Source organism: Pteronotus mesoamericanus, unplaced genomic scaffold (assembly GCF_021234165.1).
Source record: "Pteronotus mesoamericanus isolate MK-2021 breed Mesoamerican mustached bat unplaced genomic scaffold, CSHL_Meso_final contig_22, whole genome shotgun sequence".
NCBI lineage: Eukaryota > Metazoa > Chordata > Mammalia > Chiroptera > Mormoopidae > Pteronotus > Pteronotus mesoamericanus.
The window spans coordinates 1,376,234-1,400,668 of record NW_026555090.1 but is presented as its reverse complement, the minus strand read 5'-3'; the positions used below and the strand labels follow the sequence as shown (position 1 = coordinate 1,400,668).

General features: G+C 65.3%; 1 protein-coding gene across 1 annotated transcript in view; it reads right to left on the bottom strand.

Annotated features, from left to right (window-relative positions):
- Positions 1-24,435, bottom strand: part of RAI1 (retinoic acid induced 1) — a 72,690-nt gene that overhangs the window by 3,096 nt on the left and 45,159 nt on the right. The window contains exons 2-3 of the mRNA XM_054571122.1: positions 5,766-11,301; positions 1,754-1,847 (exon numbers count right to left, since the gene is read on the bottom strand). Of these exons, the coding sequence (XP_054427097.1) occupies positions 1,754-1,847; positions 5,766-11,285 (5,614 nt within the window). The 5' untranslated portion in view covers positions 11,286-11,301. The remainder of the gene's footprint in view (positions 1-1,753; positions 1,848-5,765; positions 11,302-24,435) is intronic.

Genomic DNA, 24,435 nt, shown 5'->3' with positions numbered 1-24,435 from the left:
CTGGCCCGGCCGGGGCCCAGGGTGGTCCTGCCTCCGCGGACCCACAGCAGACCACGGCCACCTGCGTGAGCTCAGCGGACGGCCTGCCAGCGGGCTCGCACCCTTCTGAGAAATACCAAAGGGTGGGTGTTTAGCCATGAGGTTGGGCCCGGGACCAGCAGCACGGCGACAGCGGCGAACACACTGCTGGCGCCCCAGCTCGGACCTGCTCGCCCGGCGGGGGACGGGCTCGGGCGCAATGCCCTCTCCCTCTTCCCTCCCTCTGTGGCTGTGCATTCTCTGCCCACGAACCTCTAGGGTGCAGGTTCTCCCGGGCCCTGGCCACCCTCCTCTCTTGGCCGGATCCCTGCAGTGTCCATCGGTTCTCGCTCAAACACAGCTCTGCTCACGCCAGTGTCTGATCTCCCCAGCCCACAGGTCCCCTGGGAGCCTCAGTCCTGGTGCTCTGTGGAGACACCTTTTACTGAACTCCTTGGAAGACGTCATTTGAAACGAAAGTTCTGGGGCTCCAAGCCTGGTATACACATCCCACCACGAACTGGCTGCTGCCTGCCTCCCGGGCCTTTGCAAGTATGGCTCAAGTACTGCCTCCTCTTGAAAGTCCTCCTGGATTCTCTGCCAGCTCAGACAGAACAAATCTTTCCCACAGCACACACTCTCCGTTTTCTAGTCTCTGTAATTTGGGGCAAGGACCAAGGTTTTCCTGTGTGCCACACTCAAAATGTGAGCCTCTCAAGGGGCTGGATAGTAGTGGGCGGAAGGGAGAACACACAATGTGGAGCAAGACAGACAGGGAGTCTCACTCTCATTCTGCTTGTGCCGTGCTCTGTGGCCACGGGCAAGGCAGCGCGTCTGTGAAGATGCACGTGGGGAAGGTGCAGGGGCCTGGCACGGAGCGGGTGCTCCATGAGTCGCTGTGGGAGGGATGGAGCTCGCGGCAGCTATTGCTGTGGGTAAGGCCGCGGGCTTGATCCAAGGGCAGAGTCCACATTGAAATCTGACTCACGCTGCTCAGAGGGGAAGGCCGGGGCCAACGAGGCCCCCTCTGTCCTGCCCCAGCGAGCTCCCTCCCTCAGGTTGCATGCGCGGAGCTGTCGCTGCAGCCTCAGCAGGGCCTGCGTTTGGTGGAGAGGAGGGGCAGCTGGTCCCCAGGAGGTGGGGGGTGCTCCCCGCAGGAGGGCACGATAACCTCTTCTCCTCCAGGCCAGAGAAGAGGAGGCAGGGGGCGCAGGGGGAGGGGGACCGAGGCTGCCCTGGTCGGGCGGTGTCCACTATCTCACGCGCCGCTCCCCGCAGCTCCGGAAAGGAGAGGTTATAGTAACCTCTGTCGGAGACAGGGAAACTAAGAACAGAGACGTTCATGAACGTGCCAAGTCCACCTATCAGGGATGCCACCTGGGTCTGAATCTCGGCCACAGCAGCCTCTGAGCCCCCTGAACACCACTCTCATTGGTGACTAAAATTCCATCATAAACAGGGTCTTTCCTTAGATGAAATAAGGCATCACTGAGTCCTGGTTAAAACCTTTCACTCCTGTGAAGCCTTCTCCAGCCGCCCTCCATCTTGTAATTCATGCATCTGGGGGTCCCTCTGGCCGGAGGCTGGGGACAAACCTCCCGGTCCCCAGCATTGCCCAGAAGAGGCTCTGGTCAACGAAGGGTTGCTGGGGCAGAAGAGGGGGGAAGCCAAGGGTTCAAGCAGCTGTGCCCAGGTCCCCCCAGGGGGCCTTCTGTCCCCTGAGGCTGGCTCTTACCTGCGTCACTGGCACACGGGTAATGGTAGGTGTGGACGCATCCTTTGTGGGAGCACCCAATGGTGGCCCCGGCTTCCTGGCAGCTGGAACAGGTCTGGAGAGGAAAGAGCAAAGGCGGGTGAGCCTGCCCCTGAGGGGCTGGGCGGAGGGCTTCATGGAGTGGCACCTCGCGATCCCCGTCCCCTTCCCACAAGACGGTCCCTGAAAGTCAGCTGGGAGACTCTGAATGGGGCACACACACACACAAGGTTGACTCTGTGGTGGTCCTGGCTGCCGCCCCGGGGCGGGGGGGCTGGAGGGAGGGGTGGGAAGGGTTCTCTGTGGGCGAAGCTGTGGCCTTGGCGCCCCATAGGCCTGGGCCTGCCCTGGTTCTGCCCCGGCCCCGCGCAGCCTCGGCCGGGCCCTGGGACTCTCCGTGCCTCGGCTGCACGTCAAGACCGTGTCCCCTTGGGACGGTCAGAGTATTGAAGGAGACGTCGTGTGCCCAGCGGATGACAAGGACTCCTGGTGCCCGTCACCTCGAAGGCCACAGCTACCAGCTGGAACCGCGGGGCTTCTGCTTGCAGGATGCGTGGGGCGTGTCCTTGCCCACGGATGGCACCACACAGCGCTGGTGGCAGGCGGGTAACTGTCACAAACCCCACTTTACAGCGGGACTGAGACTCACACTTCAGGCGGGAGTGAGGCCACCACGCGGTGTTCCCTACCCTTTCTGGCAGCAGAGCAAGCACTTAACTACTTGGAGCTGGGCGGGCCACCCTCAGGCGGGCCATCCGCCGCCCACGGACCGGGGCGGAGTTGGCACAGCCAACCCCAGATGCTGGGTTAGTGTCCATCTTATGCCGTCCAGCATGGGGTGGCCGGCCCCCTCTGGGTCTCGAAAATGTGGTCTGTGAGCTTGGGGCTGCCCCACGCCTGCCCAAGCTGCCTGGAGGGCAGGAAGGCCCTCGACAGAGGGAAACAAGACCTGGGCTCTCGGGGGAGACAGGCCGGGCCCCAGTGCCACAGATCACAGCCTTCAGGGTGGGGGAGCGCCGTCCTGGAGGAGGTGGGGAGGGCGGCAGTCCCGGCCCAGACACCGAGCCCTGGAACAAATGCCTGGAGCTCAGGGTGTGTTGGCCGCTCTTGGGAGCCGCCTCCTCACGACGGCGGCGACCTTCCGACGCTGGCACTGCTGTTCTCTCAGCCGGTTACTGACGAGGGCTCCCAGAGGCCGAGCGGCTGGCCAGCAGCTCCGCGGGCGCCCAGGCTGCTCAGGGCTGGCCAGCTCCATTCCAGGCCCCAGACCAGAGGGAGGCCCTGTCCTGGCCGCCGGGCACGGGCGGGGAGGAAGCGCCCTCCCACCTTCACAGGCCTAGCCTGCGGACGCCTGGGAATGCTCCTCCCGCTCCAGGCCACCGGCAGGGAGGTTGGGGTGCCTTTGGGATGTCAGGTTTTCACACAGTGCCTCCGAAGAAGCAGTTTCCTCCTGGTCTGGGCTGAGATGCCCTGGGACTCTGGGGCCCAATGCCCCCTGCCCCCCCCATTCCTAACCCAAACAGGGGAGAGGAAGCGGCTCGGAGACAGGCCCTGTGCCGCCCACAGGCAGCCCTCAGGCGTTCGCACGGTTAAAGGCTCTTTGCCGCCTCACCTGCACTGGGGCCTCCCAACAAACCTTGAGGCTTGCTGGGTGTGAAGAGACAGAGGCACAGACAGATGGGCGCTCCAGGGCCTTCTGACCTCAGCACCGCACCAATGGGGCGCGGCTCGCGCTCCTGCCAGGCCGGCGAGGGTCCCAGGCTGGCAGAGGCTGCGGCCTCCTCAGCCCCCAGGGCCTGGCCTCACCAGAGGGGCCTGGACCCCCAAGGGCTCTGGCAAGCACTGGACGCTGGGTAGGCTGGGAAACTGAGGTCCTGGGGTGGGTGTGGCGGGGCTCAGGACGGCTTGTGTGGGGGGCTTCCCCGGAGGGGACACAGAAGGAAGGGGTCCCTGGGGGTCCACAGTTCTGTCCCTCCAGAGAGGAGGAAGGAGGCCGTGCATCGGCAGGCCTGACGGGCATCGGCCGGGACCTCGCCTGGGCTTCAGAAGGAGACCGTTGGGCCGACTCGTCGCTCTGCTGGGGTGGGGGTGGGGGGTGGCTCTCTGAGGCTCACAGAGGGCAGCGACTTGCCTGGGGCCACGGAACCTGCCCGCAGCAGAGCCGGGCTTTGGCTCAGGGTCCGTGCAACTCCAAGTGCGCACGCTGTCACTGAGGCAGGGAGGGGCCTCGTGGGGACAGACGGCTGAGGGGAGGCCCAGCTGTTGGAAGGAGGGGGCTGAGTGGCAACCCTGGGAGGCCCCAGGCCCTGCCCGACTCTCCGGTGCGTCCCGTGGGCGCGGCATGCTCTTCCGGTGGGGTGCTGGTTAACAAGCCCCTGGGGCTCCGGCCCTGGCTGCCAGACCCCCGGCAAGGCCCAGGGCCATCTCCCTGGCCGGAGGCCCTTCGGACCCCATGTGAGCTGCCGTTGGCGGGACACGCGTGTCAGGACAGAGGGCTCGGGGGCCAGGAGGCGGGAGATGCTGGGCCACGCTGCAGGGCGGGCGGGCTCAGGGGCCAGGCTGGGAGCAGTGGGGTGGGCGGGGCAGCCCCCTGGGCCGAGGAGCTCAGGGCTCGTGCTGGTTCTGTGACTTGACCCGAATCCAGGATGCCTGGGAAGCGGCTCATGACCACAGAAAAAAGCAGAGACAGCAGGAAGGAGGCAAATAATAATTGAGAAGGGGAGAGGGGAGAGCGCTGGGCTGTCTGCAGGCCACAGAGAGGGCGGCGGCCACTGGGCAGGGCCTCTGGGCGTGGAGACGGCTCTAAGTGGCCCCATGCGGTAGGAGGTTCGGTGTGGGGGGCACAGGGAAGCCCGGGCAGCATGGATGGCGGCAGCCTTCCTTCCACGGTGCCCCTGCAGCCACCAGTAAGTGCGGGGGCCACTCAGAGTGGCAGGAGCGGGGTTGGGGAGGGGCACGGCAAAGGAGCAGGTGTGCAGGCAGCAGGAGGCAGGACGAGTAGGGGAGGGCGAGGGTCCCTGGAGCTGGGGCCAGGCAGCCCTGCGCAGTGCCCAACCGCGTCACTCTACTGAACTGCGGCTGAGTGCGGGGGCCGGGCGCGGGCGGCCAGGAGCACGGGCTCAGGGCGGGAATGCTGACCCCCACTGCCCTGTCCCCCGTGCCTTCTGACGGCGGCGGCGTGTGAGCAGGGAAGCCGCGAGGTAGCCCAGGTGGGAGGAGCACGGGGTGGGGGGCGTGACACGGCTCCTGCCGTGATCCCTAGTTCCAGCCCAGGAATGCCAACAGCACTCAGACAGGCCGGGCATGGCCGGAGTGACCTCAGGGCCCTCTGTGCTGGGCACTAACACGAGGAAAGAGAGGCACAGAGAAGACACCCCATGGCCGGCGCACGGCGAGCCAGGGGCGGGGCGGGGCGGGGCGGGGCTCCAGGCGGAGAGGTCGGCTCCCATCCTTGCTCACAGGCCTCCGCACCTGAAGCCCTTCCAGCAGCATTTGAGGACCGTTTACGCGAGGGTCCCGGGCCATCCTGCCCCCGGGGCCACCCCGCAGAGGGGGTGCAGTCCAGCCTCCTGCTGTTGGAGGGGCTTGTCCCCTAAGACCCCAGCTCCAGCTCAGAGGCACTCGAGCTGGGGCAGCCTCCTTCTCTGGGCCGCCCTGACGATCAGTTCTGGGAAGTCTCTTGTCCTGTGGGACCCCAGCCCCTCGGCCGATTACGTGGGCGGGGGGCCAGGTGGGCCCTGGAGCTGGAAGGTGCCAGGCGAGTGCGCGGCGGGCACTGGGCAGGGGCGCATCGAGGGGCCGAGGTGGGACGTCCGGGCCAGGGCCAGGGGGCTCTGCCCCGGCCTGGGCTGTGCTTCTGCTGCCCCCAAACCCCTCAGGTGCTAAGTCCTCATTGTGGGGGTGTTTGGCTCAAATGGAAGTGCTGGGGCGGCAGGGGGCTCCCTGCCTGGCCTGGGGACCCTGAGCTCCCCGCCCCCCTGGGCTGGCCTCTTACCATGTCCAAGGCCACCTTCATGGCCTCCTGCAGCCCAAAGAGCTTCCCGGCCACCAGGTAGACCCCGCCCGTCCACACAGCACAGGCCTCGTGCACCCAGTGCTCCTGCGTGTCCCCGCCGGGCTCTGCCGCTGCCTCCTTGCTGCACTCATGCTTGCGGGCCTTGTCTGCAGCCGGGGCCACCTCCTCGCCGACGTCCCCTCGGCCATCACAGCAGTAGCAGCTCTGCAGCCGCCGGGACAGGCCCCGGGCACTGGTGCGCAGTGAGCCCTGCTTGGCCGGGTCAGCTGGGCCGTCGGGCCTGGGGGCCTTTCCAGTGGCGGCGGCAGCTGCGCACTCAAGGCCCTTGAGTGTTCTCTCGAGGGGCAGTGAGGCCTCCTCGCAGGCGCCCTCTGGCCGCACCTTCTCCTTGAGTTTTGGCTTCTTTTTGGGGAGGCAGTGTTCAGGGTAGTAGGGCCCACAGAGGTCCCCGAGGTCCTTGAAGTTGGCCGGGTTTTGGCAGAGGCAGCAAACAAGGCAAGAGGTACTCAGGGCCTTGGAAACCACAGGCCCCAGGTGCATGGTGGAGGAGAGGGGCAGAGAGGGCCGGGACTGTGGGACGGGGCCCCCAGGGAGTGTGGCCAGGGAGGCCCCGGCTGCGTCCAGGGAGGATGAGGACGAGGAAGAGGAGGCCGAGGAGGATGGCTTCCGGGGGGGCTTGGGCTCCTCCCCAGGGGAGTTGACAACAGTGCACACAGTGGTGAACGCGCCTCGCTTCTCCACCCGCACGAAGGGCGAGAAGGCTGGGGTGCGGCTGTCTGCTCGCAGCCGCTTGCACGAGGAAACGTACTTGAGGCGGATCTCAGGCTCCGCGGGGTCCAGGGGCAGCACCTGCTGCCGCCGCCGCCGCTTGGCACGCCCCTGGCAGGGGGAGGAGGCGGCGTTCTTGGCGCGGCCCCGTGTGAGACGCTTTCGCTTGGAATAGCTGCTGTAGCTGGCGTGGCCTGGCTGCTTCTGCGCCCTCACCTGGGGCTGGCAGGACCGGCCGTCGGGGGGCTGGGGGGCCAGACCCAGCCCCTCCATCTTTGGCTTCTTGCTCCCCCCACCAGAGCTGTCCTCACCGCCCCCCTGCATGCTGTGGGCCCTGTCTCGGGGAGCCAAGAGCAGCGTGGGGCCCAGATGGGGCTGCTTCTCCAGGGGGCCTTTGGGGAGTCCCAGGGCTGCAGCCCGGCCCTTCCGGCTTCTCTTCTTCGGCGCCAGGGCTGACCCCCCAGGTGACAGGGCCTCTGGGGACATGAAGTCCTCGGTTTTGAAACAATCACTCGAGGACAGTTTCTTACTGTTTATGAGTTTGCCTTTTAAGGATCTGTTGGCCGTATTTCTGCAAAACGGGTCAGTCCCTGAAGCTGCGGGGAACTTCTGCCCGGTGCCCACATTTAGGAGCCCTTCTGCCCCCACGGGGCTGCCTCGGGCACTCTTGGGCCCCCGGTCCTTCTCGGAGAGGGGCGGGCTCAGAGGGTTCCCAGGCGCGGCCCCGGGCGCTTTGCACGCGAACTTTTTCAGGCTGGGCGAGGTGATCTTCTGCACGATGGCCTCCAGCTTCAGGCCCCGGCCTTTCCGGGGCGGCAGCACCTTGGTCTTCATGGCCCCCGGAAAGGCCACCCGTGAAGCCATCTTGAGACAGGTGTCTGGGGCCTCTGGGGGCAGGGGCTTCAAGGTGGGCTCATTACTGCCCTTGGTGGACTTGGCTTTCTTGGGAGAAGACATCCTCTTGAAGAGGGTGGGGGAGCCCTCAGCCCCCTCCTCCTTCACGTCCCCCCGGCTGCCACCAGCACCGCTGCCGCCGCCACTGCTCCTTAAGACCAGGTTCCGCTTCTTGGTGGGGACTGGTGCCACGAAGGCTGACTTCCTTTTGAGCGCGTGGAGGGGCCGGTCAGAGAGCTTGCCGCCTGCGCTGGGCTTGGGGACCCTTGCCCACTGACCGGCCCTGCCCTCCTTCTGGGGGCTGCTCGAGACCGTGAACGCGGCAGGCAGGTGGTTGTTGGCAAGCAGCTTCTTGGCAGCGCGGCAGGCAGGGACCCGGCTTTCCGAGGGCCGCCGCCGCTTGCAGTGGAAGGCCTCCTGGGCTTTGGTGCGGGACCGGAGGGTCATAGAGCGCTGGTCCCTGCCGGGGGTGCTGGGAGAGTCGGTCTCCTTGGTCTTGGAGCCCATGGGGCTACTGTCGGAGGCCACGGGCAGGGCGGCCGGATTACTGGGGCTGGATGCCGCCTTGGGGGAGGGCTTCCCCACCCGCTTGCCAGACTTGAAGGCAGCTCGCTGCTTGCCCCCCAGCTTGTCTGGTGGGGCAGGGGTGGTGGTCAGTCCTGGAGGTCCGGGCGTGCGCGGCTCACTCAGGGCTGTGAAAGAGCGGGTGCACATCCTGGGGAGCCCTTCCGAGGCCCCCCGGCCTGGGGCCCCAGCCCCTTCCATCTGTCCCTGGGGGGGCCCTGTGCAGGATTCGGGGAGCAGGAGGTCTTTGGGCAGAACCGGCGCCCTGCATGGGGAGTCCTCGGCCTCCGGAAGCCCCCGGTGCACCCGCCTGCTCCGTAAGCTCTTGCCACGTGGCACGGGCTCTTTCTTAGCGATGGGTGCCTCGGGAACAGCAGGCTTGTTTGGCTTCTGGGCCAAGGAGGCCTCCGGGGCCAGTGTGGCGGGGTCCCCCGCAGCCAAGGCCCCGCTGGGCCCTTCCTCCCCAGGCTTCATGTGGGACAAGGAGGCCTCAAACCAGCTCTGGACCTTCGACTCGGTGCCCACAGTGGGGCCCAGCAAGATGACGGACTCTCCGGAGAGGTGGCATGGGGAGCCCCAGCCGGCCTTGGGGTCCAGCACCTCCTCCACCTCCTCCTTGGTGCACATCAGCGGGGCCTTGGGCGACAGCGGGTCCGGCAGGCCGGGCCTCTGCTCGGGGCTGCCCAGGAGCTCACACAGGGAGGAGTACTCCTCCTCGGCCTCCAGGTCCTCCTTCCTGCCGGCGGGCGGCAGCAGCGGCAGGTCCCCAAAGTCGGCGGCAGAACAGCAGTGCCGGCTGTCCCCCAGCCACGCGTCAGCCTTGCCCACCTCCGGGCACTGCAGCAGCCCGCCCGTCTCCTCCTTCGCCCCGCCCGCCTCCTCCTGCTGGGCGTCCCGGGGCACGGCGGCCTTCTCCCCAGGGGGCTCCTCCTCCTGGAAGCCCAGGCAGGCCGAAGCCTCGTGCGCATCCTCCTTGCTGACGCCGTCCGCGGCCTTCGCGCCCTGCTCCAAGCCCTTGGTGAGCTCGCTGGGGTGCAGCCCCCACCGGGGACACGCATCGCCCAGGTTTTCCTCGGGCCAAGCAAAGGGGTTGGCACTGTCTGCTGCGCTGGCAGCGGCTGTGTCTGGGAAGCAGTCAAAAGCTGCCGCGCTGGGGTCTGAGGCGGCAGCCCCGAGGGTGGACCTGTTGCCGAAGGAGAGGGGACCCGTGGTCTTCTTGGGGTCTGGGGTGACAAAGCCCACAGAGGGGTCTTCAAACAGGCCCGGGCTGAAGTCCTTGGTGCTGCCGCCCTTGTCCAGCTGCAAGGGCTCAGGCAGGGCCTCGGGCTCGCCTGGCCGTGGCCACGCGTTCTTGGCCATGGAGTCCAGGCAGGCGCTGTGGTTCTCCAGCGAGAAGGGCGGCTTGCTGGCATCCTTGGCAAGGCTGGGGGCCTCGGCCCAAGCCTTGTCGGCCTTCTCGCCAATGGCCTCCTGCAGGCCCAGGAGCTCAGAGGCCAGGTCCTCCTGCGCCAGGGCGCTCAGCAGCAGCCGCGGGCAGTCCTGCTCGCTGGCCACAAACTTGGAGAAGTTGTCGAGCGGCAGGCTGCCGTGAAGGCTCTGGAAGGAGTCGTCAGACTTGGTGGACATGTCGTCAGGCGAGGTCACGGAACAGGTGGACACGGACTCGGGCTTGGCCTTTGAGCTGCTGTTGACCCTGGCGGGGCTGCCGCGGGCCTGGTTGCAGTAGAGGAAGCTGCGCTCCAGGGGGTCCTCGGAGCCGCTCAGGTAGTCGGCCTCGGGTGGCTCGGCGTGGCTGGACTGCGGCGTGCTGCTCAGCGGCTCGGACAGCGGCGTGCCCGCCTGCTCGGCTGAGTAGCCGCTGCCCTCGGGGCTGCAGTGCTGGCTTTTGTGCTGCTCCGGGGTCCTGGATACCAGGGTCTTGATACCCTTCCTCTGCGGCACGGCGGCCTTGGAGAGCAGCAGCTGCTGGACTGTGTTGGAGATGTTCTCCACCTGCGAGGTCAGCGCCGTGAGGCTCTGCAGGCTGAGGTCCGACAGCAGGCTCTCGGGCAGCTTGTCCTTCTGCAGAGGCTTGCAGTTGCTGGCCTGTGCGTCCACAGAGCCGGCGGCGTCCGTCGGGGAGGGGTTGAGCAGGGGCATGAAGTGGCTGTGGTCGGCGATGCCCGCAGGGAAGGCCCCGGCGCTCAGCGGCTGCTGGCTGTAGGGAAAGTTCTCCAGGTTTGGCATCAGCGGTGACGGGGTGGAGCTGTAGGAGGGAGAGCGGCCCAGGGAGCGTGCGGGCGAGTGGCTGGAGCTGGGGCTGAAGGTCTGGTAGTACTGCTCTGGCGTCCGGATGGCCGCGTCCGGCTGGCAGTAGCCCGGGCCCTGCTGCCCGTAGTGTTGGTACTTGGCGAGGTTTTGGTAATGGAGGGTTTCCTGGGCATGGTGTCGGCTCTGAAGAGCTTGCTGCTGCTGCTGCTTCTGCTGGTTGTAGCTGAGACGGCCAGACGGATAGGCATGGAGGCTCTGGACTCCCTGCCCTGGGGCCAGGCTGGTGCTGGCAGTGAGTGGCCTGTCATGGGGCTGGGCGGACGGTGCCGTACAGCTTTTGTAGGAGTGGGCCCCCTGACCGCCACCCTGGCCGGGGGAGGAGTAGGTGGAGGAGGTGGGGAAGGACTGTGACTGCTGGGAAAAGGGGCTGCCCTGGGGGAAGGGGAGGGGAGAAGCAATGTCATTCTGCAGCTTCTGCCTCTGGAGCTTGGGGTAGGCCAGGGGCTGCGGGGGCGCTGGCGGCTGGGGCTGGGCATGCAGGGAGTGAGTCCGGAAGGGCAGCTGGGCACTCTGCTCGGGGAACTGTCGGCCCGGGGGCACTGCTGTCTTTTTCATCAAGTTCTCCTCATATTTGCCCACGCCCCCCGGCAGGGGCTGTGGCTGGGGGGGCGGCGGCTGTGGGGTCCCCCAGGCCTGCAGGCCTTCCTCGCCTGCGTAGCGGCCTGGGTAAGGGCTGCCGTCCTGGACACCGTAGCCGGAGAACGCCGGCCTCCCCGGCAGGACCTGCTGCGAGGGCAGGCCTTTGCCGGCCCGGGCGGTGCTGGCGGGCGTGCCGGCGCCGCCCTCGTAGCCGGGGTATGGCTGCGGGCTGTAGTAGTCCTTGGCCAGCAGCCGCTGCCGGTCACAGCTCGGCCCGGCCTGGCCCGGCTGCCTGTAGTTCTCCAGGCGCGGTGTCTCCTGCGAGGTCTGCGGGTAGTTCTGCTGTTTGCCATGGAAACCACACCTTTCTCGAAAAGACTGCATGACTTGGGCCGGTTGTCTGTGAAGAGACAAGGGGGGCGGAGCAGGGTGGGGAGGTGAGGACGCCCGGGAGGAGGCCGAGGGAGGGCAGTTCAGAGGCCACGTCCTTCCACCTCGGAAGCCTGCCTGCCACCCTCACCCCGCCCCGCCCCGCCCTCTCCCCGTGGCTCTTACCAGGCGCCCCCTGCCAAAACCTCCCCACCAGCCTCGCACACGCTGACAACTCCTGCGGCACGGGGTGCACTCAGTGGTTCCCACAGAGTTGCGCCTCGCCGAGGATGGCTGCCCTCCAAGCAGGAGCGGAAGGGAGACATGCACCCAGCTGCCCACCGCTCCAGGTCACCTGGGTGGGGCCACCCCCTCGCCCGGTCCCCTGGCCTGCCAGCTCCCCACTCAGTCCCTGCGCCACCCCTCCCAGGCTTTTCCTGAGAGCTCCAAGTCATTTAGCAGGGCAGTTCCAACACCCCGTCCCCGGGGGTTGCCGGATGCTGTGATCAGGTCCCAGCTTGGCAGTGCTCAGGCACAACCCGGCCGAGCCAGGGACCTGGACGCTCCGCCCCCGCCACGGAGAAGCCGCCCCAGGCCAGCGCGCCCCCCGTGCACACACGCCTCTGCTGTCACTGCCGTGCCCCTGTGGCCTGTCCGCCCCCTCTGGCAGAGGTTGACTGGGGGCCTGCGAACCGCTGCAGGCATGGAACAGCCCCTTCGCTGGCTCCCAGGGATGCAGGACAGTGGCACCTGCCTCCTATTTCTTTTTTAATCCTCACGCAAGGATGTCTCCTATGATTGATTTTAGAGAGAGGAAGGGGTGAGGGGAGAGAGAAACATCCATCAGTCGCCTCCGGTATGCACCCCGGCCAGGGATGGACGCTGCCACCAAGGCCTGTCCCTGACTGGGAATCGAACCCGCATCCTTGGGTGCACCGGACGATGCTCCCACCGACTGGGCCACCCTGTCAAGGCGCCTGCCTCCTACTTTTGATGCCGTGGGTGCGTGAGCAGATTGCGTGGCCCCGAGTGAGGGAGCACATGCTCATGGAGGACAGAACCGCAGTCCCTCCAGGTGAGAAGCGGCCCTGGCCCCCCAGCAGGCCCGGCAGCCTCCTCCAGGTCAGGGCCAGGTCACACCAGGCCACAGCCACCTGTTAATGATTTTAGGGCTGGGCCCAGCAGTGTCTCCCTTCCCCAGAGCAGGACCCTGGGCCCAGAAACGACCCTGGGGGTGAGCACCCTTCGGGGCAGAACCACCAGATTCACAAAACTGGCTGGTGTCTCCCATCGAGGCTATAGGCTCCCTCGGCCAGCTGGGCGCCTGGCCGACCCTGAAGTCCCTCAGAGGGAGGGGTGCGGGCCGCTCCTGACGGGGAGTGCCGGGGCCTCAGCGTTCACCCACAGCCAGGGGTGGGGCTGGAGGCAGGGTAATGGGCGCCGGAAGGCGGTGACTCAGCCAGGCCTGCCCACCCCAGGCCCCGGGGAGAGCACGGGGGCTTTCCAGGCCCTGTTTCCAACATGGGAAGAGAAGGGGTAGCCTGCCGTGGCCACACGATTCCAGGGCTACCAGAGAGACCAGAAGGAACGAAAGAGGCACAGGCAAGGGAGACACACAGATGTGAGAAGGGGAAAGGGACAGAGCAGAGGGACTGTCCCCAAAAGGCCCAGCTCGCCCTCCTTGTCACCAGGGTCCTACCCAGCTGCTTCCTCATTCAGTGTCGAGGGCTGACCAGGGAGGGCCTCCAGCCGGCTGAACAGGGCAGGCCCTGGGTGGCCTGGTGCCTGGCCCTACCATGGGGATGGAGGCCGCCGCCGCCCAGAGGGGACCCGTCCCCCACAGGGCGAGCTCCTGCCCACAGGTGGCAAAGCCAGCTTCCCTGGCCTCTGGCCGGATTCTCTCAGGTGCCCCAACAACAAGCACGGTGCCTGCCCTTCCGACCCATCCCATCCCATCTCCGGCCACTTGGGTCAGACGTGCCGGGGTGCCCCTTGCAGCCCACCAGCCCAGCAGCGGCGGAGCAGCCTACGGTCTGGCCTGCGCCTCTGGACCGGCCTTGCCAGGAAGGCACAGAGAAGGGCACCCGCCAGACTGCCTGTGCGCGCCCCTCCTGCCCCGGCAGGCGCACTTGGGCGCCTCCCCTCACTGCCCACACCTGCGCCAGCGGGTGGAAGCCACCTCTGCTCCGGACAGAGGCACCACCCGAGCTCTGCCCTCCCCTGCCTCCCGCGTGGTGTTTATAAGCCCAGAATTCGCAAACCCAGGCCTGCTCTGAAGGCTGCGCCTTGTATATCTGCACAAATTATATTTCAGCTTTTATTAGTCCCAGATCGCTCTCATTTCCTGCAGAGTGTCCTGTGGATATCATTAACATTTCCACAGCTTTTATTTTTTTTTCACATTCTCCAAAATGCATTATCCAGAAACATTATTTAAAAAGAGAAAGTGCTATGACCGGTGTCCCACCCCTCCCCCAGCTTTAATCAGTCCAGCTGCTGCGTCTTTTAATTTCGCCGAGCTGTAGTGCAGCGGGTTTCCCAATGCGCAGGAGCAGCTGGATGTGGTGAAAGCATCTATCTCTAAGAAAAGACAGTTCAATTAAAATACGAAAAGCCCAGCGCCCGATGGAGAACACAGCCAAAAACGCTCACCCCAACAGCAACCTCCAACCCCAGCTGGAGGGCGGGGGAGGGACGCAGGAACAAAGGCGTGGCGTCAAAGGCCCATCCGGGAGACCACCGGCTCTGCCAGGAGAAAGCGGGGCTCTGCGTCTTTAAGAGCTGCCACAAGCTCCCTTGTTTTTAATTGTTATGATTATGATTACTTTTCAAGAACACTAGGAAAGGACACAGAAAGAGGGAGGCAGAGGGGGCCGGAGGGGGGGGGGGACACACCAGTGGTGACCTCTGACCTTGGGGGAGGCAAGGAGGGGCACTGCTGGGCACACCAGGGGTTTGACCTCTGTGGGTTCAGCTGGAGGGGGAGGGGTGGTGGCCGAGGGAGGGCGCCCCCAGCACACCCTCACAGGGCCCCTTCACAGTCCAGCCCCCCCACCGCCCCTTCTCCCAGACTCTTGGCCCGGGCCTTATCCGCCCCCCGCACCGTGCCCTGTGCAGCTGGGGAGGAGGGGGGAAGGGAGGAAGAGAAGAGGCCGGCCCCCACTCCTTGTGACAACTCCTGGAAACCGGCCTTCCCGGCCACAGGCCTGAGGAGCAGGCCTGGGAGGCGCTCGGCTGAAGGCGCGTTTGGCTGGCCCTTGCATCCCAGGCCGCGGGGATGCCCTCCGCACAGCTGGGGGCCTTGGAGCTCCCCCGGACATCTACACAGCCAGGAGCAAGCGGAGGCAGCAGAGAGAGGGGGCCTGAAGAGGCCCAGCCCCCGACCAGAGTCCTCAAGGGCCTCGGCAGTTCTTTCTGCAGAGACCCCAGCTCTCTGCCTCCCCAGAAGGCGATGGAGTGAAACGGGTGCCCTCGGCCGTGGGCGCCTGCTCTGCACTGGTTTGCCTCCCGAATGTGACTTTCCCAGAGAAACAGGGGTGCAGAGAGGAAAGAGACCTGGCGTGAGCCCCCCGCTGGGGAGGTCCATCTACTGCACGTCTACAGCAGGAGCCGCGCCCAGACCGAGCATGGACACCCCTCGTCCGGGACCCACACCAAGAATTCTCTTTTAGAGGAGGCATCTGTGAGCTTGACGGCGAGGGTGCGGTGAGGCGGCGGGGTGCTGGCGGCTCACATGTCCCGGGTCCCTCTGCACGCCCCAGGGCCCTGGCAGCCAACCAGGTCCACCTGAGGGAGGTCCACTCAGGGGCAGCGACGGTTACTGGCTGCCCCAGTGAGAGGTCACGGTCACTGCCCCTGCCCCCGTGCAGCGAAATGGGGGGTGTGAGCCGGAGCTGCTGCAGCCACCACAGAGGGGACGCTGTGGGGTCAGCCAGGAGACTGTGGCCAGTTCTTCCTGAAACACAAGGAGAGTGCGTGGGGGGAGGGGGTGGGGCAGGAAAGGGAGAGCCCGACTGAGAAACAGAGAAAGAGAGAAGGACAGAGAGGGGGAGAAGGACACTTCCCGCTCCCCTGCTTCCTGGTTTGTAGCTGGAGGCGGATGTTTCCAAGCCCACCCCTCGCCAGGCCTGGGAGCAGGAAGGCCAAGGACACCTGAGTCAGGAGGCTGGGTGGTGGGCGGGCTGCCCGAGGAGGAGCTGAGGTGGGACAACCTCCAACCTCCACGCCCGCTGCAGGTGGCAGACGCTGAATGAGCCCTCGCTGAAATGACAAGTCATCAGCCAGATTTGCCGGTGACCTGTGAGGTCTATTTTGAATCCTGAAGGCCTGGCTTGCATGGGGGGAAGGGTGGGGCTTCCAAGGATCCTAGTCCACAAGACAAGCTGCCCAGAAGCCACAGGCCTCTGGGGCAGGCGGGGTCCCCGGGCCAGGGGCACAGGAGGTCCATCAGGGGCCTAAGGAATCCCAGAGAACACAGCAACCCCACCCTGGAGAGCAACACACTTGCATGCACCCCTCCTCGTTGACGCGGGCCCCTGTCCGCTGGCTCATGGGAGAGCTGCCCAGGGCCCACCGCCCTCTGCACGGCCAGGACAGCAGGCCAGGTGGGAGGGCTTGACCGCGGAGGCAAGCAATGGGGCGCGTGGGGGGGGACTGGGCAGCCCCCCACAGCAGCCTCTCCAGACGTCTAGGCCAGGGGCTCCCGGTGAGGCTGGCATCTCGGGGCTCTTTGCAAAATATGTGAATGGGGAGCAGAGGCTTCTGGACTCTCCAGCTAGTGGAAGGCCTTCCCTCAAAGCCCACCCATGGCATCTCCAGGGACCCAGGCTGAGGCAGCAGAGACTTACAAAGCCCCTTAAATGAGGTCGCCCCCTGAGGACCTAACCCCCCAAAAGGATGCCCCAGCTGCTGGACGATGCTGTGCTGGTTCCCAAAGCACCCCCTCCGGCTAGAAAGCCACGGCCCCCTTGCCAGGGGTCAGTGACCTGCCGAGTCCCCATAGCGCAGTGACTGGGCGGCCCAGCAGAGGTCTCGGCACCTGACCTCTAAGGCTGTGCCCTGCTCCCTGCACCCTCCCCCCACAGTGCCCTCCCTGGGGTGCCGGGGACAAGTCCAGAGACCTGCGCCACTTATGCCAGGGCCCTCGGTCCGGGGTGAGAGGTGGGTGGCCAACCCGGCCCGTCCCGGTGAGAGGTGCTGGGGCAGGACTTCAGAGGCAGCTGTGTGGGGGGCCCTCCGCTCTCCTGGGTGCGGGGACCCACCTGTCAGCAGCCCAGACTCTCAGGCCCTTGTGGGCAACAGTTCTTTTCAGATTACTGAACAACAGAGTCACTTTTCCCCATCTCTGTCAAAATGAGGGAAAGAATAAAAGGGCGGTGGGACCCGCTGCTGGGACGCGGACTGCCGAGAGGGCTGGGGGCTGAGGGGACCCAGCGGGCGCGCCCCAGCCTGCCCTCCTCTCCTCCCGCCGCCGCATTCCTCCTGGTTCCTGACTTGCAGGTTGCTGCACAATGCGGAAGGGACGGGATCTGTGTCAGCTGCTCTGGAGAGGAGGCAAAGGATGGACGGAGAGCCCAGTCCCTCCCTCTAGCCTTGTCCTTATCGCCCCGTGTGCCCAGAGGGACTGTCGACTTCCCTTGGGAAGTTGAAGTGCCAAGGCACCGAGGAGGGGCTTGTCTGGCTGCTGACTGCGTGGCCTCCCACAAGCATTTTGACCTTGAGCCTCAGGGCCTTAGCACCTGCCGTGGCCGCGCCACCGGAATGCTGGCCTCGGGCAGCCGCGTGGCCGCGCCCACAGGCTTCCCTCCGGTCGCCGTCTCAGGCAGCCTTCCCCAAGCCCCGTTTGAAACGGCACGCCTTGCACTCCCCTCCCTCGCCTCTCCCAGGAGCTTCTCGCCTCGCCAAGAGCCACAAGGTAGCCGGCTGCCTTTGCTCTTGGTCTCCCCTCATTGCAACAGAAGTTCCACGAGAGCAGGATTTTTTTTTTTTGGCCTGTTTCGTTCACAGCTATATCCTCATTTCCCATAACAATAAATATTTATTGCAGAATGTGTAAATGTTACGTTAACCCTATGAAAATATCCTGAGCCAGCAGTCGGGGAGTGGTATGGAGCACATTTGGGTGGGGACAGGAACTTGTGGCCCCAGCTCCTCCTCACCCACCCAGCGAAGAACACTCTCCCTCCAGCCTGGCAGGTCAGGAGCCCACGGGCGGGACGCGGGTGGGCGGGGGTGGGGGCCAGGTAGCCCCACGCACCTCCTGTGAATTGCTTGCTGCTTTATGGGAATGGGGGGCCAGGGTGCCAGAGCCTGAGTTTTTTCCCTTTAAAAAGCCAGAAATCAGGATTTTATAAAAAGAAAAATCTCTCATTTAAAAAAAGTCACCAAGTGAAAAGTTTAACATCCCAGAGTTCAGAAGCCACCTTTGGGCTGCATTTGATCACCAGCTCCCAGGTGTCCCGCGCTGAGGAAACTGACACAGGCGGGACTTGCCCCAGGCAAAGGCAGGGATGCGCCAGGCGGGGAAGCTGGACACCTCTCGTGGGGGGCTTGGCGAGAAGGGAGAGAGCAGCAGGGGCCCCCAGAGCCTCAGGGTGAGCCCCGCAGGCTGGGGCAGGGGCCGCGGGCCACCCTGCGCGAGGGAGGAACCCAGAAGCCCTGCAAAGAGGCACAGAGAGGCGGGGGCAGCCCGGGCAGGGAGGCCCGTAGGCCCACAGCAGCCTTGGAGGAGGCCCTGTCTCCTGCCACCACGCCGGTTCCCCGCAGGGCTCCTTGGTGGCACTCATCGCAGCAGTAATTACATAATTAACGTATAATGACGAGTTTTACACCAGAATGTGGCCTGATGAGAGCAGGAGCTTCGGCTGTTAGGTCCAACGCTGTGAGCCCAGAGATCAACCCAAGCAAGTACCTATTAAATAAGGTCTCCATTGTGGATGGGTGGCTGGACAGATGGGAGGAGTGAGGGGTCAGCTCCTAGTCAGGTTCCTTACCTAACCCTCACCTCGGCTCCCAGGGACACCCCCAGACAGTGTTGATGACGACAGGCTCGGAGGCCAATCCCGAAGGAAAGACCAAGCTACTGCCCTGCCCTCCGCAGCCTGCCAGGGCCTGCGCCCACTCACTTCTCACCTCCATTTCTGCTCAGCTTACTGTCTGCTGGAGGGGGCAAGCTGCCTGCTGAGGAGATGGGGGAAAAGGGCGTGGGCCCCGCCCTCCAGGGCAGACGGCCACACAAACTGCAGCGGGAGGCTGTGGGACTGGGGGGTCAGGGGAGCTGGGAGGAGAGGAACTTAACCATCTCAGGAAGGAAGAGGGTCCACCAGAAGCCACCGTCTGCAGAGCACATTCTAATCAAACCTCTCCCTCGCTTTGCAGGGAGGCCTGCGACTTGTCCAGGAGGTCCAGCAAGGCTGAGATCCCGGCACAGAAAAAGAACTCAGAGCTGGTGGTCATAAAACAAGGGTGGCAAGGTCCTCCTCTGGGTGCTCCAGCTTCCCAGAGTGGTCGGGGAAGCCTCCCTCTCTCCCCCAGCCTGGGTGGGAAGCACCCCTGGCTTCCCTGCCTTTGACACTCGTCTCTGCAGCATCCTGACAGCCTGGGAGGCACAACAGCCCACCAGGCCCTCGTTCCCAGATCCACCTGGGGCAGTCGGGGAACTGGCGGAATTGGCGCCGCCTCCTCCCCCCAGGCCCCAGGGGAGGAAGCCGCCTGTCAGGCCGCCACAGCGTGTCAAATCCTCTTGCTGCCTAATTGTGAGACAGCGGCATTTAAAGAAACGCTTTCCTGGCCGCCTGCCACACCGCAAACTGCTTGGTATAATTTTATTATTAAGGAGAGAGAAGAAGGGGGAGGTTGGAAGAAGGAGCGAGAAAGGGAGAGAGGGGAGGAAATCGCTTCGTCCCAGTCGGCTGATGGAGTCTTCCGCTCGGTGTGGAACCAGGACCGCTTTCCAGTTGGCAAGCCGACTTCGTTAATTGCGCATTCAATCTCTACTTAGGGTAATTGAAACGGAGCGGCCCGGGTCTGACAATTTAGGGTCTGCGACTAGGCCATTAACCCTTTCTGCGGCTGCCCTCCCGCCCCGATCGATACCGCGGACCTCTCGGAGGGCGGAGGCGGGCCGCTGGGCACATCCGGAAGGCCCACTCTGGGGCCGGGAGCCCACACCGAGTCTCTGCTGCGTCTGGGCTCCCGGGCGTGCGCCCGGCGCGCGCAGGGTTAACGCGGCGCCGCGAGCCCCGATGCCCGGCTAGGGCCAGACTGGGGATGGGGAAGCCGCGCAGGGCGTGTGGGGGTTGTTTGCGGCCTCGCCGCCCCTCGGCAACAGATGTTTCAGCCATGTAAGACAAAGGCAGAGCGCCGGCTGCTGCCGGGAGAATATCCGCAGGACTCCCTCGGGGGCAGGTAAAATTTCACCTTCTATTTGTGTTCCTCCGTCACACCCCCGCCCGCCCCTCCTGGTTTCCCAGCCTCTGCTCCAATCCCGAAAGCGCCACCAAAACGCCGCGCCGCCTCCTCCGCAGCCCAACCCGCTGACCCCAGCAAGGTCACGGCGACCTCGGCTCCGCCAGCAGCGCGTCCGCCTGCCTCCTGGGGCGCCCCCGCCCGCGGTCCAAGGTAATTGGAGGCGCCGGGAGAGAGAGGAAGGGGGCGCTGCACTCGCCACCAGGCAGAGGCGCCGGACGCTCCGCGCCTCCCTACGGCCTGCGCTGTGACCCCGGGTGGCTGCGCCTCCCGCCCCCCCTCCTCCGCCCCGGCCCCCGTCATTCATCTCCCTGATTCCCGCTGTAGCCGCCCTCGGAAGTCAGCCGAGTGAAGCAGCTGTTCCTTGCACACTCCACTTGACCAAAGATGATGATAAATGAGGCCCGGGCTGCACCGGGGACGCGGCGGCGGCCGCGAGGGCCGCGCAGGGCTGGGCGTACAGCCCGCAGCCCCCTCCTCGCACCCTGGGAAGGGCGAGGGCGCACAGGGCAGAGGCCGAGAAGCAAAACCCAATGCCTGCGGCACTTCTACCGCCCCAGCACCCGGCGGTGCGGAGCCGGGGGGAGGTGCACCCCGAACGCGGGGCCGAGGCGCAGTCCTGGCTCTAGCGGCCGGCGCAGCAGCCCCTCCCTCCACGCCCCTTCCCCTAACGCCTCTCTCCCCGCAACGCCCTGGCCCCCACCCCCAGTGCCTCAAACCTATTAACGCTCGTAAATAATAAATAATGGCGCTCTTCCCTCCAACCGCGCGAGGCTGCAGGAGGAGGCCGCTGCCAGCTGCGCCCGGTCCTGGAAAGGGGGCACCCTCGGCCGGGTGCGGGGGGCTTGGGCGCGCGGCCCAGCACACATGCCGCCGCGGCGCGCAGACCGGCACCCCGCCCGGCAGAGGAGGGGGAATCCCGTTCTGCCCTCCCCAACGCCACCTCCCCTGGAGTCCTCTGGCACCGAACGAGGCGAGTGAGCGCGCGCGAGCTTCCCAGCCCGAGAGGATTATTTTTAATCTGTCCCCCCCTTCCGTATCTGCCTCTCCGGTTTGTGCGCCCGCCCGCCCGCCCGCCCGCCCGCCCGCTCCAGCAGCTGAGGCCGCGGGCTCCTCACCTCGCTCCGCGGCTCCGGCCTCTGAACACTTCCCCCGGCCCGCGGCCCCCGCCCCTGCGCGGGCATCGCGCGGCTAAATCTCAGCCCGGAAAGGACCGATTAGGAGCCGCGTGCCTTTCTGCGAAATATTGGAACCGGGTGAAGTGGGGGCGGGGAAAAGAGCGCTGTGGTCCCCTCGCCTCCCTTCCCGCTCGCGGAGTGGCTGCGAGGGTGGCTCTGGCTCTCACTCTGCACACAGGGGGCCGCCGGCCCTGGGCGCTGAGCACCCTCTGCTTTTCGGCCTTCTCTCTTCAACGCCCACCCTTCCCCAGTCACCGACGAAGCTGGAGCTTCTACCGCAAGGACCCTCGGGCGGCGCCGCCAAGCGGGGCGCTGCCTCCCCCACCTCCAGCCTCCTCCCGAAGCTGCTCCAAACAAACAGCATTTAAACAGCAGCGGGCTGGCACACCAACTTCAAGGCCAACTCGGCCCCTGCCGGCGCTGGGGCGCACCGTGGGGCTTTCCCCCCCCCCAACCCCCCCCCCCCCCCCCCCGCGCCCGCCTGCCTCAACCCTTCCACCTAGGCCCACCTTCGCCCCTCCCTCCCAGCCCCTTCCCCTACGGGCCGCGGAGCTCAGGCCCCGCCCCCCTCCTCGGGGGAATGAGACAGCAGGAAGTTCAGGTCCACTCGGATTACCCGGCTCACAGAGGCCACCCACCCAAACCCCAGCCTGTCCTCCCCCATGGAGGGGGCAGCAGAAACCCCCTGCAGGCTTTGACTGAATCAGTCACTTGACATTTTCCAGACTGTGTTGCGCCCAATCGTGGAGACTCCGAGCCTAGGGCCCCTGAGCACCTCCCTCCGGAATGAGGTGGGGGTCAGAGATACCCACTGCAAAACAGAGAAACGGAGGGGGAAACGGGAGGAAGCGTGGGCTGAGAAGGAAGGAAAAAGGCATTCCAGCGGCAAGGAGCTGCCCGGCTTAGTGGCAGGAAAGCACACAACCTGCTTGGGAATCTGAGCCAGAGTTCTTTCCCCAGCTTGGCTGGCGGGTGGCAGGGCTGGCCCCCTCCCCAAGGCTTGTGACCCAAATCATCAGAGGTAAGAAGCCTGATGGGTTGGGGGCAGGACAGATGCATGTGGAGCACAGATGTGAGCTCGGGCAGCTGCCCTGGGCTCGCCTGATGGCCCCCTTGAGCCAGCTGCTGGGCCCAGCCTGCCCTGAAGGCAAGGTTGGTCCAGGGAGGAGGGGGAGAGAGGGCCCCCTGAGTACACATGCAGGGCCAGGCAGGGTCCTCCAGGGCTGCTACCCCCAGCCAGCCTAGACGTGGGGCTTGGGGCCTCCCTCAGACCCAGAAAGTTCTCAGCAGCTCTCAGACTGTTGAAATGGGTATAACAGCAGCAGCAACACCACCAAGGCGCCCTGATAGATTTTACTCCTAACCCTCAAACTGCCTTTCTAGGTGACACTGCCTCTCGTTTCATAGACGGAAACTGAGGTCCAGAGCAGAGAAGGCGCATCCTGGTCGAGGGGTAGGGCCTCCAGCTGCTTCTGCCTCCCGGCAGCTGGGTGTCAGGGGGGCACCCTGGGGCCGGAGGGTGTGGCACATGGAGGTGACAGGGAGGTTCTGGTTCGTTCCTTTGAAACTTTAAGGAAACTGGTTTTCATGGGAGGAAAACAGAAGGGTGGCGGGGGGGGGGGAGCTGGAGAGAGGGAGGAATCACTCTGACACCCGCCACGGAGGGTTCCCAGGTGCGCCCGGGCAGCAGGTAAGGGCAGCAGTTACGGTAGGGGGGTCCTCCGGGCCACCCACGGCTCCTGTCCCCGCTGTAGCCCAAATGTAAATCTCACACAGCCATGTCCCGCCACGTTTCAGATGTGTGTAGCTATTTTGATGAATAAATTGCAAATCCATTTAGGGCTGGCGGCTTTGAGTGGGTATATATCCTCCCCCCGACACACACAGGCCAACAGACAGCGACTGTTTCGAGGAGCGGTCTGCGTCTCACGTCTGGTCGCAGTGGGGGAGGACCCCTGTCCGTGAACAGCTGAGACCACCTTGTCCTGGCTCCTCTGGGCGGGGAAGGAGCTTCCACCTCTAGGCAGGGCTCGGGTGGCCCCCCGTCTACCCTTTGGGGAAAGCGAACCACCAGCCACTGTTCCACAGGCAGCCTGGGGAGCCTTTCCTCAAAATGGAAAATATTTGCTGTTGGTTTTCAGCTGCCGCCCCATCCTGGGGACTTTCCTCAGAGCCGTAAAAGGTGGAGGTGCTAAGAGTGAAAACAAGGCAGGGACAGCTGCATGAGCCCAGCGCCAGGCTGCCCCGAACAGCACTGTTCTCCTGCCAGGGTGAATGGGAGACTTTCCGCTCGTGCTCTGGGCAACGGTTTTTCACACCCCCAGCTAAAGGCTGCTCGCTCTCCCCAGGCCTGCCTCCAACTGCACCAAACCTTCCAGAAGTTCCTCCCCTCTGGCTTCCAGTCCCTCAGCATCTGGGGGAGAGAGCCTCCTCCCACCGTGTACAGTGACCAGCCTGCCTCTGGCACGGGCTTGTTTTGGAAAGTTGCGGGACACCCCCTCTTGGTGGCTTCTGTCCCTGGCCTGGAGGGAGGTGGGCCTCTGGGGGAGGGGGTCCGGGGGGCGGGTGCTCCGGAGAGGTGTCAGGTTCACAACAGCCAGGCCAGCCCATCATGGGGGCTCCCGGGGGGCTGCTTGCTGTGTGGCCTTAGGGTGGGGGGAGGCATCATCTGCTTCTACTGCACCCTGTGAACGCCTAGGACCCTGATGCCACAGAGCTCTGGGTTCAAATCCCAGTTCCGCACTCTGTGTGTGGCCTTGACCAGTTCACTTAACCTCTCTGAGCCTCACACGCCTCGGCCTGAACCTGCCTTTATTACCACCCCACGGACAGGGCAATCCTGAGGCTGAAGGAGATGCTGTGCTTGGTGCCCGGCAAGGCCCAGTGAAGGGAAGTAAGCCTCAGTGCTCCATGCGGGGCGAGGGCCAGGCCTTGTACTTTCTCTGTCTCCCAGGGAGCTGTGTGTATCTGGGACAGAGCAGGTCCTCAGGAAGGGTTTTATGAGTTACAATGACACCCCAGGGCTGGGAGGGCTGCTGGGACTGACGGTTAAAGCCCATCCCCACGGCCGGTGAGCCATTTCCCCGCTGCGCCTCAGTGCCTCCCGCACGCCTTGGCACGCCGCGCGCTCTGCCGGGGCGGTCCGGCCAGGGGCTCCGCCACCCGAGGCTCCCGGGAAAGGCTGGCGCTGCCGGCCTGTGGGCCACAACGGCTGCCAGACTTCAGCCTTTGCCACACTCTGGTCCCTCTGTGTCCTGGAGGCAGGCTGGTGTCCCAGCACTGGGGTCTCAGAGCTGGCTGCTGCGGTGGCCTGGGCAGCTCTGTGGCTCTGCTTTCGGCCCCGCTTCCTGGCAGCTCCACTCCACTCAGCTCTCCATCACCTCATGGCTGTGTCTCCGGGGCCTCGGTGTCCCCTCAGGAGCGTGGGATGCTGGGACTCGACAGTCCCACCCTTCCCTTCTCTCGCCCCTTCCGGAGGTGCACCAAGTCTGAGACCCCAGCAGCTGCCCCAGGGCCTGTGG